General features: G+C 36.2%; 1 protein-coding gene across 2 annotated transcripts in view; it reads right to left on the bottom strand.

Moving 5' to 3' along the window:
- Nucleotides 1–290: 290 nt before the first annotated feature.
- Nucleotides 291–19,331, bottom strand: part of LOC108671282 — a 68,997-nt gene continuing 49,956 nt past the window's right edge. Inside the window, exons 1-10 of one of the 2 annotated variants that reach the window (XM_047885595.1) lie at nt 11,894–11,915; nt 10,532–10,705; nt 9,634–9,707; nt 9,052–9,174; nt 7,982–8,135; nt 6,987–7,095; nt 6,516–6,672; nt 5,611–5,826; nt 4,462–4,516; nt 291–4,419 (exon numbers count right to left, since the gene is read on the bottom strand). In XM_047885595.1, the coding sequence (XP_047741551.1) occupies nt 4,403–4,419; nt 4,462–4,516; nt 5,611–5,826; nt 6,516–6,672; nt 6,987–7,095; nt 7,982–8,135; nt 9,052–9,174; nt 9,634–9,707; nt 10,532–10,705; nt 11,894–11,900 (1,086 nt within the window). In that variant the 5' untranslated portion in view covers nt 11,901–11,915 and the 3' untranslated portion in view covers nt 291–4,402. Of the gene's footprint in view, nt 4,517–5,610; nt 5,827–6,515; nt 6,673–6,986; nt 7,096–7,981; nt 8,136–9,051; nt 9,175–9,633; nt 9,708–10,531; nt 10,706–11,893; nt 11,916–19,331 lie in introns of those variants that run through there. The other variant, XM_047885596.1, reaches the window with a different exon arrangement.

The raw sequence follows: 19,331 nt of genomic DNA, 5'->3' as shown, positions 1-19,331 counted from the left end.
GATTCTTTACTTTCCTTTCACTAGGATCACTTATCATATTAGAAGTAAGCAAGCACGGTCGCAAATATCAGAACTTTCTTAGGACCATAATTTTGACTGATTATTGTTGAAGGCCTTTCTGTAGCTTTTTATCATAACCGAGAACGAAAAAAGGTACCTACGCTACAGGATAACAATCAAGTATTTGTGAAGAGATAACAATACAACAAAAAACCTTATCTCTTCGGTTTCAGGTCCCTCAATAAATGCAGTTTCACACTCTTCGCTATACCAGGTAACATAAAAATCTGAATATTTCATAAGTTTATTTTCATAAGCGCAAACATTACAAGAGGTTCGCTAAATTATAAATGGTATAATAGTTTAAAAAGTAGAAGCTAATCATAATTGTAGGCACGATTGAATCAACACATGCTAAGTATCAGCATGAATTACTTTCTCAAGTTATTATTAATATAGGAAGCACATATAATTTTTATGTTTACTTTAATATATTGAAGGTACAAATTTTTGCAGCGTCTATGATCGTGGCGATCATTAAGAAACAAGGGATCCAAATAACGAGTGACATAAAATTCAATTGCAAATGTATTATCAACCATGAGAGCGACGCGACAGTGAACACAATACGATTTATTGTTCACTAAGATTTACAACGGAGAAATTACCAGCAAACATAGCGTGCATCAGACTACGCTGCGCGATATGCCAGTAAATTTAAGAGGGTTCATATGTAAGCGAAGAGTTGACATGGTTTGGAGCTGAACACGATATATTGGTGACCAACATGTGGACGATGATTGTAGCGGTGCCAGTTTACAAGCGCTTAATCCTTCCATGTCCGAAAAAATGTTTGACTCAGATTGGAGAATGAAAGTATTAAAGTATTTACACATGCAGCAGGACCGGTAGTTGAAGTAACATTGAAGGGCGATGAAATTAGTTTTCAGGATTGTTGAATATCCATGAATACGGAACGGACAAATAAAGCTACAAAGAGCGAACGCAGGCGGAAGTTAGGAAAGATTCCACGATTCATAACTAACAGTGAGATTTAAAATACTATATCAGCAAAGCGATTTTAAAGTAAATTAGAACTAGAAATTCCACATATCACAACCCTGGATAAATGCTCGAGACTTGAATTAAACTTAGGCAACTACCACACAGAAAACACATTAACGCTATGTCTTTCATCGTAATCATCCAGAAATATAAGCGGCAGCTGTGAAGCTCGATACCGTGACGTCACAGCAATTGTTTCACAACCAGGCCAGAGTTGCAACACATGTCATGATTAACAGTTAACTATGATTGACCATTTGTTTAAAATAACAATGTACAGATCTTGGTGGTTTATTGAAGCCATTTTCTTCAACACCAATCTGTGACTTATCTCTTGTTATGGGACTTAAGAAAAATCTAGTCTTGTTCTAGAGATTATCTGGCATTTTTATTTTGTAAAATATTCACTAAGGAATCTAATGCCAACTATTTTGATAAAGCGAAGTGAAGGAAACGGTGACAAAATCAGGAATGAAAAAATTATTCACGATAAAGCCATAAAATTTATGAACAACCGGCATCACTCTAATAAAGTTGAGCATTGCAAATGTTCATGGCCATTTAGCGCAATCAGAGAACAGAAGCAATGCTTGCTGGTACATACTTTGTGATCTCGTTGTCGTTCAATTCAGATAGAGCACGCGTTCATCAAGTGAATGAGCTGCTGAACATTCACTCGGCCATCAGATTAAAATGAATGAATTTTTACAATTTTTATTCAAGAATGCCATACATTAATGGGAAAACCCTTTTGCTCGATAATCGACTTGAAACCAACGTTGTATAAAATATTGTATGATCGCTGTAACAGACAAACAAGCATTCAGCTGGATACGAGATGGATGCAAAATAAAATAATATGTGAAGAAAAGTCCATGAGATTTTCGATGGTGTTGTTTCGATTCATATGTCCATGAAAAGTCTAATAACACAATCCGTATTCCCTAAAACTGTGTAATTCCTCGCATTTTAATCATACTCGTAATTTTGTTCTGAAACAACAGGCCAAAAAATTCCGAGTGAAGCACATGTTTCGCCACCATTTCAGATGCATTTAATGTAGCTTTCATAGGTCACTAGACTTGTCCATTGCAGTGACTGAAAGTTACCCAGCACATTGCAGTTGCTGTCTAAAGACCGCGTAGACCGCATCTCGGTGAGGCTGTAAATCTATTTTGTATTCGTTGAGGTTAATAATAAATGGACTAACAATGCACGAACTACCCAGAGACAAAGAACACAGAGGAGCTAAGCAGAATAATTCAAAGCAATCGAAGTAAGAGGGACAGAAATGGATTGGAGAAACACGACCATAACAAATTCGTTCAAACATGAGTCTGCTTTTGAGGACTTGAATGTATGAAATATTGTAAAATTGTAAAGATTTGTAAAGATCTGTAAGAAATATTGTATTGTAAAGATTTGCCTCGAATGTCTACGCATTAAATATTATTGATACACTAATATTATTTGCGCGCATAATATTGTGTTCATTAAACGTAAGTCGGCGTTACACAGTTATAGATATTTCTGGGCGAGTAATAATACTTTTTACGAGGCCAGGGCAAACTTAAGTGCATATCTTAATCTACGTGGCATCACTCATGGCAGTCGAGGAAGGCAGCTGTTGACAAACAAGGCACGTCTATAACGCTTCACTGCCAACGCAGGAATGTTAGTTGGTGAGCAATCGAGCAGAAACGCTTCTTAATAATAGCACGTAGAACATTTCCCAAATACACGCAATAGAAAAAATAAACTAAGAAGTATAGCAGGCCATACACGATGCGAACACAAACAGTATAGAAAACAGTAGTCTAAGCAAGCAATAATGAAAGGATAAAATATTCCGTCATAATTCTATATTTGCCAGCAACACAGGCATCGCTATGCACTCATCGCTAGTGTATGCACTGATCATAACAAGGACCGAGAACGATATTGATCTAACGTTGAATTTAGATTTGAAAATATGATGAGAAATCTCCTGCATCGTTCCCGTAAGATTAATAAATTATTTATTATAACGGGACCAAAAAAATCTATAACCACATTGCTTTTTCATTTTCGTTAGTTTGAACACTCGTTGGAAATCCTATTTTAGTTACATTGACCAAACATCGTCACGCCATCGCACATCTTGTTTGCTACCGTCAAATGGTTTGACAGCAATCAAGTATCACATGCTAATTGTGAATCACTTGCAAAGCTATTGAAAAAGTAGGCATAAAGAAAATTTAAAGATTAACAAGGAATATTAGCTTTCAACAATAAATTACTTGGCACTCTTGTCACGATCAGGAACAGCTACGACGAATCTCTTGCACTCGTACGGTTTGATCATTATACACATATTTTATATTTAATAATCAAATTAAATGTAATTTATTATACTAGTCATCAATGATCAACTATTCTGTTCCATTCCGAGTTAATGGAGCGGAAAAACAACCCAATTAACAGAATTTTCGTGTCACCCTCAAAAAGAACATACAAGTATCACCTCGTGTTCACATCACATTTTTTTCATCAAGTATCACTATTTCTTTAGAAAACCAAGTATCGCATCCTCTTCATTCCCTCATCGTTAGTAAGAACAATCAAGTACATATCACATTAAATGTTTTGTGCCATCAGTTGGTAAGACAACTAATTATTATTTGTGCAATCATTTGATGGAAGAATACAGGTTATCACATCTCCAGATTGGTTCAATTATTTTTAACCTACAAGACATGATGCTACGATAAGTATGCTTAATACCGATAACTCTTGAACACAGTAAAAATCTCACTCAAAGCAATAGAAAAAATAGCATTCATTTCAAACAAAATTCAAGTCGCTTCTAATACGCTCCATGAATATTGCCATGGAATTCCTAAAATTCCAACGAATTCTTTCAACAATTTATACTTTAAACATTTAATACGATTCCAAGTCAAACATCATTAGCGTTCAATTCCAAACTGAATCATTACCTAATTTTATTGGAATGAAAAAATAACCTGAAACTAAACGTTGGAAATAACCTGGAACTGCCAATGAATAGCTTCAACATCATGTAGTACAATTCCAGGTCTAGAGTCATTTAATTTAGATTCTTATCTAAATTGGTTTGATTATATCATTGGAATGATTAGTTTGTGCTGGTAATAATCCTGCTAATTGGCAAACATTGGAGAGCGTTAATAAGCGACAAGACGGACGAGCTAGGGAACGAAGCAGAGGGAACGCCCTTGAGGGTTCGAGGGAGTTAAGCCGAGGGAACGTTCTTGAGGAGCGCCGTTCGAGGGAGCTAAGCAGAAGGAACACCCTTGGGTAGCGCCGTTCGAGGGAGCTAAGCAGAGAGAACACCCTTGGGTAGCGCCGTTCGAGGGAGCTAAGCAGAGAGAACACCCTTGGGTAGCGCCGTTCGAGGGAACATCTTCAGCTCGACGAGCTCTTCGAGGATCTGTGCAGGGACGAGCACTTGGTATAGAAATGTAAAAATGGTCGCCTGTAACTAGTAGCGCAAGAAAGCTGGCAAAGAATACAATCAATAAATGTACCTAGTAAATAGTTTACAGGCACGAAGAACTGTGCCGGTGCAATAACCAACACATGTTATTCGAGATGAAGTGTTAATTTCTAAAGCAGTCTCTATAAGATATAAGAAAAACATAACCTGGAACAACTGCAAGATGGACGTTAATTAACCAACAAAAAAACGTATTACCGAGTACAAGGTAGAATTCCAACCCTTAGCTCTCCACTCAGTAAATACGATTTGCAAGGAGGGATATGTCAGAGGCAAATGAAAATTATTGCAAGGGTCAAGCTATATAAGGTAACTTCATAATGTGCTTTAGAGTAGAAATACTTTTCGATGTCCCATTCCTAAAGCTGTATCTAGAGATAGGTCGTTCTTAATTCGGCAGGCAGTACCATAGGCAGTACTATGTTATTACATGTTCTTGTAACAGGGATGTCATCTGCATCTCAAGATCCGCATATGCGTTACGTTTTGTGAAAGCTATCTGAACGTTTGAGGAGGGATTTCTCCCCCGTTTGAGCCGTTTCTGGGCCCAGGGAGGGCGTTTACAAATAAAAATTATTTTCGGCGTTTGGAGGCTACCCGTAACCTGCCATTATCAGATCTTCAAGAGGAAGTTCCTTTGCTTTGTAGGTTCGTGGCTAAAAAGTTCTTATTGTGAAAGGCGTGTAATCTAAGTATGTCGTTTGTGCCTCAGTCTGTCGTTCACGCGGGGTTATAAGACAAAATTATTTAAATTAATTACTTTTAACTGCTACATGAGTCGTTACAAGATTTGCCTGGAGGAAAAGGTCATACGAAGATCAATTCAGGCGAATTTGGGAAGAGCAACTTGAAAACTTTTTTAGACGTTAACAAAACGAAATTTTCTAAAGCCTAGACTTAGCAAAGACATTACGGCAATAGAATTTAATAATCACCGCAAGGGGGTGAACTTTTTGGAAGAGTTGTTGTTGTGGTTCCCCGGTCTTACTTTTACAAGAGTAGATCATGAACTGGACACAAGGACCGACCTGCACGAGATGGTCGCGTGTAGGGCGAGGCACCGTGAGGGTGAAGCCCAGCTTGCTGAGCTTGGTAGCGTCGAGGTGAAGGTGCGATCCCTTGAGCACGTCGGCGTCCACGTAGGGCGTCAGGGGCGAGTTGCTGACGGCGCCTTCGTTGCAGAGGCTCGCCCACGGCGGCAGGTGCTTCTCGTTGGCGTCTGCTACGGTCCCCTCGCTGTCCAACTGCAGAAGTAAAAATTTATGTGAAAGTCAAACGAATAATTGAGCTTCAAGAGACGGTATTCCAGAATATGATTGTTTCAAAACAACTACTTGTAATCTTGCAAACGTTTGACTTGATCATGAAAGATTTAATAGCAAAAAATTAGTTACAAATGAAAATCTTCATTTATGCAGGTTTGGTTGAAGACCAGAGCGTACTTTTTATTTACGATTTTCTTATTGTTCTTTTCGATAAGCCGAACAAAATTTCTAGCTGGAGCTTGGAGATCAAAAAGTAGATTACCGAATGACATTTTATTGCAGTGCGACGTTTCGAATATATCAATATTCATTATCAAGCAAGTGAACAGTTATTACAACGCTAAAATTGAAATTTGGACATGACATAAGTTCATACAGAAAGTATTGTAGATACGGTTCAAAATCGAAAATCAAATTAATCCGAGAATAATTTCAACGTCCTGACGAATCCCGCGGTTTGCAAATTGATAGCAGGAGACTCGTCCTTAATTATGAGAGCCTCCGCTATCAGAAGTTCTTCATCAAATGAAGAACTTCTGCCTAACTACACTAATAAATGAAAATCTATGAACAAAAATCCCGAGGGGAGTGCGTAACGAAAGAATAATAACTCGCAATGCGATTTGAAATAATCCTAATGACAGGAGAAAATAAGCGTGTGACGTTACCTTGGCGAGATGTGACGCGGCAGACCCGTAGTAATCGACCTTGATGGCAAAAATATTGGCTATGAGATCAGCCAGCGACCCTTGCGTGGATCTTGCCTCGTCAACGACGTGGAAGATTTCCTTACTTTGGCCCAGACGGCACACGAACAGCGCCGCTCTGCCGCACACAAAATAATACAATTCATATCAGAATTATGAGTTGAAAAGCTCGGCAAATTTCAAGACTAGTGTTGATACGTGATTTCTTTAGGCTTCGACTTGCTGTACAACCAACAAAATTAAAATTTAAGCCAGTAAGATTCAATCTTAAAGTAAGATTTTAAGACTGAATTTCATTTCAAATTCCTTCGAGAGTCAAGATGGTTGAGTAAATCTCACCAACACAAGGGTTGACACCAACAAAGTCATAATATACTAATATTGAGAATAATAGCATAGTTATATGATAAATAATTTTCCTATAATAATGACCTGGCAAGATCGGTGACATGGACGGTATTGATGCAGAGGCTGCCGTCCCACAGCAGCTTCATCTTCTCCTGCAGCTGCCGGTACACGGCGCCCATCACTAAATTCCTCACTGTTCACAAAAATAATTACCTAGTAGATCTCTACTGAAAAACATCTGGAATATCTTGCAAAAATACCAAAATCCTAAACAGACGAAGAATCTAAATTTAGTCTTTGACATCTTTTATATTTTCATGCACCAGGGTGAGAAAGGGTGAGAATCTGAGGAATTTCTATTTAAGATAAATCATAAACTGCTAATCCATATTTTAGGCAACTGACGAATCAATACCAAATTTAACACTCAAAATCCACAAAGAGAAAACGTGAATAATTTAATAAGATGATGTAGTTGTCCAATGCGATGGAACCAAGTAAAAATATCAGTTAGAAATGGATCACAAGTAGTAAAATAGTTAATATTCAAATAGTTTCCCAAAAAGCAAGTAAAGTTCATCGCGTCAGTAGACTAAGGCTAGGAGTGCAAGAAAATCTAAATAGCAATTATAACAGAAATCAAATCTAAACACATTTCAAACCATTTTTATCTTTAACACGGTATTTAGGAAGGACTCCACAGTAATAGGTAACACAAAAATTCAAGCAAAAATGTTTGAAGATATAAAATTAAGAAACGAACATAAACTAAACGCCTTCTTGAAAGCAATACGAAACATCCCAAAACACAAACGAATTGTCTTCTCGTGCGGCCGCGCTTTTTTCTCTTTCGAAGCTTCGCCATTCGCCGTCCTATGCCCTAGGCCCCCTCTCTTGAATTTTTCTTGTGGCCAAGACGTCTTTCAACTCCCCTCCCACGCCCGCCACCTGAGCCGCCTTATATGTACTAGATGATCTCACAAACGAACAAGAAAAGACAAAATGCTAACCCTACAAACAACAGCACAAAAATCCAAATTGCTCTCCCACAAACAACCTAAATAAGCCAAAATGCTCACCGAGTCCATGTTTATCGCCAGGGCCATAGACAAGGCCTGGTCTGAGGATGACGTACGGCAGATTCTCGATGAGTTCGAGCCGCTCCTCAACCTGACGTTTGCAGGAGCTCACGGTGCACCAAGGCTTGCAGGCGTCAAGTTCCGTCATTCCCGTCTGTTAACAAATCCATAATTAACTTGAGCTAATCAACAAGATCAGGGGAGTAGCAAGATGAAACTGAAAAATTGGAAGTCACAATATTAAATATCTATAAATACTTTTTCATCAGTAACATTCAGTCAACACGCAAGTAAATGTTTTTAGAGCTGCAACAAAAAATGAAGTTCTATCTTCCAAGCATGACACGCTGCACTTGCAGCACAGGTGGCATAGAGATGAGAAAAATTGTCGGTGAAAGTGCCAGCACATCAGCACCCACTAACTGCATTGCTTTTTAGTCTCATCAGACCATCGGTGCAGTAGTGAGACACACACTGAATTTCTCATATAAAAAAATTATAATAAAGATTAATATAAACAGCATTACATACTACAGGGTAAGCAAAATTAACAGTCATTCCAATAGATTGGGCACTTTTATATAAGGTCTAAATTCCAGTCCCTTATCATTATTAATAGAACTATGGAATGATTAGAATTGTAGGTGAATTTGGAAGTGCTGGATTGCTGTTAAAAAATAAAAAAAATATTGAAAGAAATAAGATTTTCATTGAATAACCTGGTATCGCAACTCATTTAATAGCTTATCAAGAAATCACTGAAAGCAACTGGAGCAACCCAAGCTATTAATTAATTTGTTCATCAATCTGGAACTGCCTGAATTCACGAGGATGATCAATTACTTGAACTATAAAATAGATTCAACAAGAAATGTAACAGTTCATCAATAAAAGAATAAATATAAATATTCAGTAATTAACCTTGATGAGTTTCAAGTAACTAATTACATGTGGCTCCAAATGTTTTATCAATAGAACGTAGACCTTAGTTTCATGAAAATTATGAGAGATAAATCTCAACATGACCGGAAATTAACTTTTAAGTAGAATTATGCAAAAATTAAGCCCACTTTTTCACTGCTGTTCATGCGGCCATCAGAGATCTCAAGAAACATTTCCACGTTGTGCCTGGCAGCTGCCTCGGCACAGTTTACTGAGAGCTTCGTGATTCCTTCAGCATAGACGCTCTCATTCTGAAATATGAGAGTATTGTGTTAGCTTAATGAGTATTATTATATAGCGAGCCTAGAAATTGAAATCATCTTGATCTGAGACACAATTTATCAGTCAAATTGAAGAGCAAATAAAACTAAGTTTTTTGTTTTTGACTTTTATATCTACTAGTACCGTAACAATGAATATAAGTTAAATAGATGGGCATAATCACAGGTTGTGATTCTCAAATAGCCAAATTTTTCCTTTCAAAAAAATGATAGCACTGCAAATAAGAAGCATCTTCTCACTAGCTAAAAATTTATTTTGAAAGTAACAGTTGATTTTTGGTTTTTCAAGTGACATGGATCATCAAGTTTCACCACTGGCCAAATATTTAAAATCTGAAACTTTGCCCCCCAGTTTAACAAATTAAAATATATTCTACAATAAAGCACATAACATCCACAAATTTGATGTCAATTTAATATTGAACCTACCAGTCCAATTTTTGTTTCTCCAGCAGCATTGATGACCCAATCATAATGCTGATCAAATACATTTTCTACACTTGCTGCACAAGAGAAAATTTTCAAGTCACAAATAATAAAAACAAGACAATTTTTTGAAAACAAATGGACAAATGAACATTGGCTATACCCAACTGCAGCAAAATGGTAGGCATGAGATCTAAATTAAAAATAAGGTAAAAAGTGATGGTCTAGTTGATGTAGCAAACTTGCTAACATTAATTCTTTTCATCTAAAATTAATAAAATTTGAGTTTTCACAACACTCAAATGGCCACGTTTAAACAAAAGTGATTCATGACTAGTTAATAAATAATTTTTTTAGTAGAAGCAAAAATGTCAAGGATTTCAAAATCCACCCTGAATGTAGTTCTTTAATTACCTATATAGGTACTTCCATGAGAAATAGTATTATTCTTATTGTAGAGTGGTAACTCATGTACAGTGGGTTTGGCATGCTACTCCAGACAAAATTATTGACCAGATTTAAAAAAAAAGTCCAGGATGAAACTTGGCACTTCAATTAATTTGGACACTGAAACTACTCAAGGCCTAATTCATGAGCATGAGAGAAGTTCTGCATGGGCAGAAGCCATTTAAGGTCGTTCAAAGCAGGGTTTGGATTTTCTAGCCAGGCTGTCATTGAAGGCAGGCAGTACTATGGGAAAATGATGGTCTGTCTTCTAGAATAATTAACTTTATGATCAAATAACATGTTGCAAAATAAAAGTTATAGATAGGAAACAAATTGTTAGAGAAATAAAAGGGATTTTACTAAAATACATACATGCACAGATAGTCCTCATACAGTGAATATAAATAAAAATGTATAAATACATGATTCAAGAATACAAGAAACAAGATCTTACTTGGGTTGATGAGATTGGCACTTTTGAAAGTAACTATGTCATTCTTGAAAGCAGTTTGGTGCTTGGGTCCTAACCACGCCATTTGAGGAGGTACTTTATCAACCACCAGCACACTCTCTGCCGCATCTTCTGTCACCAGAAGATGGACAATCTCACGGCCAATGAAACCACAGCCTGCAAATTAATAAATTAGATTAGGAATCGCATGACTATCATGAGCCATGCCTTATTAGGCAGCATAATAAAAGAATGAAAAGTTTTACACTGACCAAATATAAAACATTTTTATTCAATGAATTTGTGGGATGATTAAATTAAAATCTATCAATGAACTCATATATATTAGGTTAACATTTAACCTTTCAAAATTAAATGAAATTAATATAATCCTTATTTTATCAATTACATTGAAATTTTTACTTATGCAGAAATATACTTTTTAAAGTCAAAGGCAAAAACACTTACAATTATTGGCTATTATTGAATATTAGTTTACACTTTTCTGTCTCATTAAATCCTCAAACATTAGTTTACTTGTGTGCATTTACAGTTGTCAGGGTCAATGACACACAAGTATCAACTTTGTCAATTTGAAAGCAGGTGAGCAAAATATCTTCTTTCTAAGCAATTCATAACTATTAGGCAGAGCCGCAGAGTTTTTCCAACATTTCTAGAGCCACGTTATTTCTGATAGACCATATGAAAACCATATGTAATTTCAAAGGCAAGACATGGAAAATTCCTAATTGTTACTAAGCTGGTATTTAAAAATTGTGGCTCTGAAGTGACATGTCTTCAAGTTTTGGAATATTGCAGCTTAATCATGCATCTCTTATCCATTATATACCAGTAAATGAAAGATATAGATTCAATGTAGCAGTAATCTTGTGGGCTTGTGGCTCCAAAAAAGGCATGAAAGCTCTAATGCAGCTTGGGAGCCTTTGAAAGTAGATGATTTCCATGCTTATTCCAGGACATAAGAGCTTTTTCACACACACTTTGGAGCTACACTAAAGTCACTAATCATTACCAAATTGTTCTAAAACAGCATATATATATATTATTATAAGATGGCAGAAATTTCTTGATTATATGCGTACAATTTATGACCAGAGAGTGCATTTGAATTTTCAAGGAGTTGAACAATTCTTAGATGACGTTGGTAGATCAAAAGGCAGATTTAGCAAATAATAATATATTAACGACGTTTCGAATGTAGCAACATTCATTTTCAAGTTAACCCATTAACGCCGAACGGGAACATTTGTGCCCAGCTAATAAAAATGGCTGTAAAAGTAAAGACATTGTATTTAGCTATTTTCTGTTAATAAGGTGTGTTCTCTGAAGGCTCAGAACACGTACGGAACATGTTTTGTTTCTCTGCCACCAGGCATTCATGCGTAGTAGCCGGCTGACCTTGACCGAGGAAGAGGTGTATGTAACATGGCTCCACCACGCCTGAGAAAAACGTATGTACCTCAATTACTGAAAACATTTTACTACATCCAATGATTGGAATTTGTAGCTGGAAAATGCACCAATTACATAAAAATCACAAATGATCAACAATGTTGATAATATTGAATGCATATAGTAAAATGTAAATTTTGGGAACAAATGTGCCCATTAGGATATAAAATAAAGATTTCGCCCTACACGCAAGTTGTGGCACTTTCTCTTATATGATGTGCGTAGACTTATTTTAATTGCTTTCCCGTTGTGTCGTACGATATTATAATGAGAAGTTAACAGATGTTTGCTATTTTGTAGCTCCTATATATGTGTTTAGAAAACTATTCATGATAATATTGGCCCGTTTATATGTAAATTCAGATATGCCTTATAATAAATTGCCAGTAACTAAAAATCATTGTAATGAGTTATGGGTTATATTGCAAGAAGTGACTTGAGTGATATTTTCAAACATTGACATAATCTTATTAGATGTTTCTTTCTTCAGGTTGACCCTGGGCGAGGTGTGACAAATACTTCAGGAAGAATCTGATGATGATAGTGATTTTGAAATCAATGTTGCAATCGAGCCTCCCATTGAATAAGCAGCTGCTTGTACTGACTGTGACAATGATGCCTCCGACAGTGAACTTATATGCAATCCCAATCATTTACCATGAAGAAACTTACTTTCCGAAGTACTTACTGACAAAAGATATCATCAAACGTCGTCTCCTGATGGTCAGCAGAGGAAGAAGAAACTCAGAAAATAGAAGGTGGTTTGGCACAGAGACGAAACAAAAGTTATTGATAGGGTTGGAGATTATGAAAAGCAAACATAAGAACAACAAGTAGTGAATGAGAGTATTATGAAATGCATCGGACATTTATCAGAGAGCATCGGAGCATAAATGCTCAAGTGATAAATGCTTGGCGTCAGTGCAGACGAATACATGCTGACATGAGCCTACTAGACTTTTCCAGGAACTTAGTTTTAGCTACATTTAAGACCTATGGAACAACCAGAAAGGCAACAGGTCATAAATGCAGTATTGGTAGTGCAGAAGAAAGTGTGCGGTACAACGGAAAAGGCCATGGGACTGCAAGAGGAGAGCATACACGCAGCAGATGCAAGCAGTATCGGGGCAGAACACCTCACATATGCAAGATGCGCAAGGTCCCCTTGCATCCTGACTGCATGGAAAAATAACACACTAAGCCATAGATACCCTACTACTTAGCTTTTGAGAAATAAAAAGGAGTCTGTATGCATTGAGCTAACATAGGACTATATTTATAGGTTTATTTCAATTTCTTCTGAAATCATGATTTTATAGCCGAATGGGCACATATGTTCCCAAGCTGTATTTTTCAGATTTTCAAATAAATTTCCGTTTTGAGTGTTTCAGTTGTTTATTGACATCATAAAGAGTCATTTGGCGTGAAAAATTCTGAAAAATTCTCCTTACATAATTCTCGGCATTAATGGGTTAAGAGAAGCATTGAATAGTGAAATTTGGTTGGACATAAGTACATTATACACGTAAATAGGATACAACACAAAAATTTCGAGCCAGAAAGTCCTTACGCAAACAATCTCAAATTTTATTTTAGACAAATCCAATAGCTTGGAAATCGATAGCTGGGGTCCAATTCAAAATTAAGACGGTTCCAGCAATCGTTGGTTGATTAATGTTGTGCACCTCCTTATATATATATATATAAAATATATATATATAAAACATTGACTGGAATCAAAGTGTAATTATAGGCATTATTTCCTAAAAATTGGAAGGGAATAAATTCATATTTTTCAAGACTGCAATTGTTGGCAATATAGGCAAAAATACATCTTGTTTTCAATTTTTACTGAAAAAACTAGACAAAGGACATATTAACAGTTGAAATTGTCCAAAAACACGGTCCACACTCCACAGACATCCTTGTGGAAAACGTCTACCTTCAGGAACCTGACTTGAGCTTTCCCGCCATTTCCGGAACCGCTAGATTCCTGCCAGACGAATTACCTCCTAAGGCTAAGTCCTATCTAATTGTTAACAAAATTGCACAATCAGAACACAAGATTCCGAATGTATCAAAAATTTGTTACATTGGGCCGCGATATTCAAGAACCAAGTAGGCCTAAGAGAATTCCAGTCCATGAGTCCAACACAGACAGGATAGCTAGGTACTTCTCTGTTTCTCCCATTTATGGGTACCAGGGTGGCTTCTGCCAATTTACCTATTAGTATTAGGATTTAGGACTGGCTGCTTCTTAATAAAACTACCAATTTGATATTGGTCAGAACTCAGAATTAGACTTCAGAGGTAGGCTATAATTTTCAAAGTTGTACCTACAGTTTTATTACAATAGGCATTAGGCAACATAAAGAATACCTACAAAGATATTTTAAATTTGTGGTTTAGCTAGGCTATATTCTTATTACCTATATTTTAGAGCTTGTTAGTACCAATTTATAAGCTGTTGGAATCTTGGACAGTTCACAGTTCTAAGTTTCTAAAAGTTAAAAAAATAGGTACTAGGTACCTACATATTTTTTAGGCTACACTCAAAAAGTTCTTGCCATAGAAAAATTGTGTTGAAGCTTGAAGGCATAATGATAAAGATAAAGCAGAGATTTTTTAGAATCTGTTCATTTTTTCATTTCCTTATCTAATTTCAATTGATTTCTTATCACTTATAGTTAGGTAGGTAGGCTAGCTACCTATATGTGATAATGCTGGAGCTGGTATTATTAGTATAGGTAGACGGTAGTCACTACTCACTACAGTAGTCATAGTGGTATTATGGTATACATTTATACAAGATACTCATTAGTCTAGAACTCTAGGACTAGATGTAATATAAATCAAAAACAAATTAAAATTTTACGACTCATTATCATAGTAGCTATAAGCCTATAAGTCTGTAGGTAGCTAGGTAGCTACGATTTCGATTCAACAAATTGACTACCGGTATCTTCTACTTGCAGGTAAAATTTTGAACGTACCTCCAAATATAATAACTTTAGGTTTAGAAGAGGCCATTTCAAAATTAAAATCACAAAATTGAAACCTCGATAATTTTTTTATCACGGAAAATATAATATTATCTTCATCAAATGCAGAGGTACGCTCCCTCTTTGCCTCGGCACACTAGCATAAACTACACTGGAGTCACTGGACCCCACCTTAGAACGTTAGCACATTAACTGACTACTGTATTGCAAAGTCCAAAATCCAAATGCGAATCAACAAGTGCCTTGTGAGTCACCCGTCGTGAGAATTTAATATATTCCTACTTAAGCAGTATTAGGGAATGGAGAAAACTATTCTAGTGGCAGTATAAATAATTCAAGTTTCAGAGAGCATTAAGAAACAATTATATAATTTTGCGTTGTCGAGCGACTCCGGAAATTTCTAAGAAGATGGGGTTACCAATGATCAATACCATTGTAAAATAATGAATCAAATAAAATTTAAGAAGTAATAAAATGTATAAAAATTTTTTTTAAAGACCACGTTTTTCATGTGGACTCAAAAGTAGAAAATAATTTTTCGGCAGCTACTGATCTCTGTTTGCTTTCATTCTCTTGTTGAAGAAAATCCGTCCATTATTGACGGAGTTATGCGTGCCACAGTTGAAAATTAAGTTAGGTTTTGCATGCGAGCTCGCAGGCGAGTTCGCTGAAGTGTCGATTCGGTAAATATCGATTGCAAGATTTGATCATCACAGACACGAAAGCGAGCTAAGAAAAACGTGGTAAAAACTGAGTTTTACATAGCCTCACAAAATATTTTGTATTTCTTACAAACTGAGAAATGTAAAATCAATCTTGAATAGATCAATATGCGCATACCCGCATTGGTAATATATTTGTTGCTAAGAATTTATGGCTCAATAAAACTTGGTACACGTATTCATTAGGACCTAATGGTGATGTTTAGCCCGTGAACATTTTTGGAATTTCACCTTAATTCGTGAGTTATATGAAGATACGTGCCGAAATTTGCAGTGAGCATGACATTTCTCCTTACCTACTGTACAGATGTGAACGAAACTTTGCATATAGAAACCTAACCTTATAACGGTGATGTTTAGCTCATGACAGTTTTTTTAGATTTTGCCTTAGTTTGCGAGTTTTTTCCACTTTTACCTCATTCGTGATTTAGAGAGCAATTCGTGCTGAAATTAGCAGTGAGCATTGAATTTCTCCTAAAATACTGAACAGATTTGAACGACACTTCGTATGTGAAACCTAACCTTTCAATGGGGTGATGTTTAGCTCGTAAAAATTTTTTCGATTTTGCCTTCGTTTGCGAGCTATACGGATATACGGAGAAACGACCGGCATTTCTCAGCCGATTTTACAAGACTTCTCTTTAACTTCACTTCTTGTTTGTTTGTCTGTCTGTCTGTCTGCTACAAATCTTTTAATCGATATTTAACACACTTCTAAATGTCCAATCGATCTGAAATTTCGCACAATTGCATAAAGTCAGAGACAATACATGAATCAATTGACAGAAAAAATAATTTTGAAATTTACAAAATTTTGATATCTTAAAATAATTTTGAAGTTCCACATTTAAGTTTCCTAATGTTTGATCGTGTTCACAAGCAGAAATTGCTTGCTTTCAATTGAAGACTATAGTAATATGCCCAGTAATTTTTGATTTATTCTAGGGTATAATATATTTAAGTCTCCTATCGTTTGATCGCGTTAACTGGAAAATATCGCTTGTGTTCAGTTTAAGATTATAGTAATAACCTCAGTAACTTTTTTATATTGTAAGGTATAATATATTTTAGTCTCTTCACGCTTTCTCGTGTTCACAAGCAGAAATTGCTTGTGTTCAGTTCAAGACTATAGTAATATGACCAGAAATTTTTCGTTTAATCTAGGATATAATATATTCAAGTCTTCTATCGTTTGATCGCGTTAACTGGAAAATATCGCTTGTGTTCAGTTTAAGATTATAGTAATAAGCTAAGTAACTTTTTATATTCTAAGGTATAATATATTTAAGTCTCCCATCGTTTGCTCGTGTTCACAAGCAGAAATTGCTTGCCTTCAGTTCAAGACTTTAGTAATATGCCCGGTAATTTTTTTTATTCTAGGGTATATTATATTTAAGTCTCCTATCGTTTGATCGCGTTAAGTAGAAGAGATCGCTTGTGTTCAGTTTAAGATTATAGTTATAAGCTCAGTAAGTTTTTTATATCCTAAGGTATAATATATTTTGGTCTCCTCACGTTTGCTCGTGTTCACAAGCAGAAATTGCTTATGTTCAGTTCAAGACTATAGTAATATGACCAGTAATTTTTCATTTAATCTAGGGTACCTATAATATATTTAAGTCTCCTATCGTTTGATCGCGTTAACTGGAAAGTATCGCTTGTGTTCAGTTTAAGATTATAGTAATAAGCTCAGTAACTTTTTATATTCAAAGGTATAATATATTTAAGTCTCCCATCGTTTGCTCGTGTTCACAAGCAGAAATTGCTTGTGTTCAGTTCAAGACTATAGTAATATGCCCGGTAATTTTTAATTTATTCAAGGGAATAATATATTTAAGTCTCCTATCGTTTGATCGCGTTAACTAGAAGATATCGCTTGTGTTCAGTTTATGATTAGAGTAATAAGCTCTGTAATTTTTTTATATTCTATGGTATAATATAATTGAGTCTCATGACTTTTGATCGTTTGATCGTGTTCACAAGCAGAAATTGCTTGTGTTCAGTTGAAGACTGTAGTAAAATGCCCAGTAATTTTTTATTTATTCTAGGGTATAATATATTTAAGTCTCCTATCGTTTGATTGCGTTAACTAGAAGAAATGGTTTGTGTTCAGTTTCAGATTATAGTAATAAGCTCAGTAACTTTCTTACAAGACTTCTCTTTAACTTCACTTCTTGTTTGTTTGTCTGTCTGTCTGCTACAAATCTTATAATCGATATTTAACACATTTCTACCTGGCCAATCGATCTGAAATTTGGCACACTTGCGTAAAGATGGAGACAATGCATGATTCAATTGACAGAATAAATAATCTTGAAAATTTACAAAATTTTGATATCTTAAAAAATTTTGATATATAATTTTTCTTTTCAATATTTGAAAATAAAATTAGAAATTCATTGTACACATGTAACATCCAAGACACTGGATTGTTCAGAAGTGATGTCTTTAAAAAGTAAATTTTAAACGCATATTATTTAAACGTGCATTGACCAAGAGCCATTATACGTTAAACCGTATAACTCGCAAACGATGGCAAAATCGAAAAATTTGTCACGAGCTAAACATCACCGTATGAAGGTTAGGTATTCACATACGAAATTTCGTTCAAATCTGTTCAGTATTTTAGGGGAAATTCAATGCTCACTGCGAATATATGCACGAATTGCTGTTTAAATCACGAACGAGGTAAATTGGAAAAACCATCACACGAAGGCGAAATTTAAAAAATTGTCATTAGGTAGCTAAACATCACCGTTGGGAGGTTAGGTTTCTATATGCAAAGTTTCGTTCAAATCTGTACAGTAGTTTAGAAGATATGTCATGCTCACTGCAAATTTCGGCAAGTATCGTCGTATAAGTTATAACTCACAAGTTAAGGTGAAATTCCAAAAGTGTTCACGAGCTAAACATTACCGTTAGGTCCTATTGAATACGTGTATCAAGTTTCATCGAGATACGATCCTTAGTTTGGGATATATTCTATGCTCACTGAATTTGGACACCGGCCGCAAATCCGGCCCTAAATTTGTCCGAGACGTTCAGCTTTTTGGGCAACATACTTATCTCAGAAACTCCTGATCGTAACATTGTGGGGAGCGCAGCCGTGCACCACCAATTTTGTGCACCAATAAGCCCTGAATCAAACGCCTTTGATCTCTCCGGACATCCACCAATCAGCCGTGCACCACTCGGCTTTGTCCTCTTCCGGTCTTGACTACCACCTGCCGTGCACCACCAGGCCGCGGATCGAATCTGACTTCCAGGCATCGTTAAATTACGTAATTTTACGTTCACCGCATCTGAGGTTAGGTTTCAGATAGCATAGTTCTGTTCCAAAATTTATCGTCCTTTGACATGTGGCCGTTCGACCGAGGGCTGGTTCGACCCACGGCCTAGATACGGACGGCTTGAAGTGTTGAAGGCTACGTTCCGGAAGGCCGGAATCATGATGGTCAATTACATCCAGGGCAGTGGTGGTCTTCGGCAGGCGACCCGGCGTTCGACCGTAGGCTGATTCGACACACGTGACAGATACGGACGGCTCCGGCGCGCTTCGTCCGGGTGGTGTAAAATTTTTTCGCGTATTGGCAGACAACGCTGGGC

The sequence above is a fragment of the Hyalella azteca genome, unplaced genomic scaffold (genome assembly GCF_000764305.2).
Source record: "Hyalella azteca isolate HAZT.00-mixed unplaced genomic scaffold, Hazt_2.0.2 contig2483, whole genome shotgun sequence".
NCBI classification, from domain to species: Eukaryota; Metazoa; Arthropoda; class Malacostraca; order Amphipoda; family Hyalellidae; genus Hyalella; species Hyalella azteca.
The sequence above is the reverse complement of the archived record's forward strand: the minus strand, read 5'-3'. Positions and strand labels throughout refer to the sequence as shown.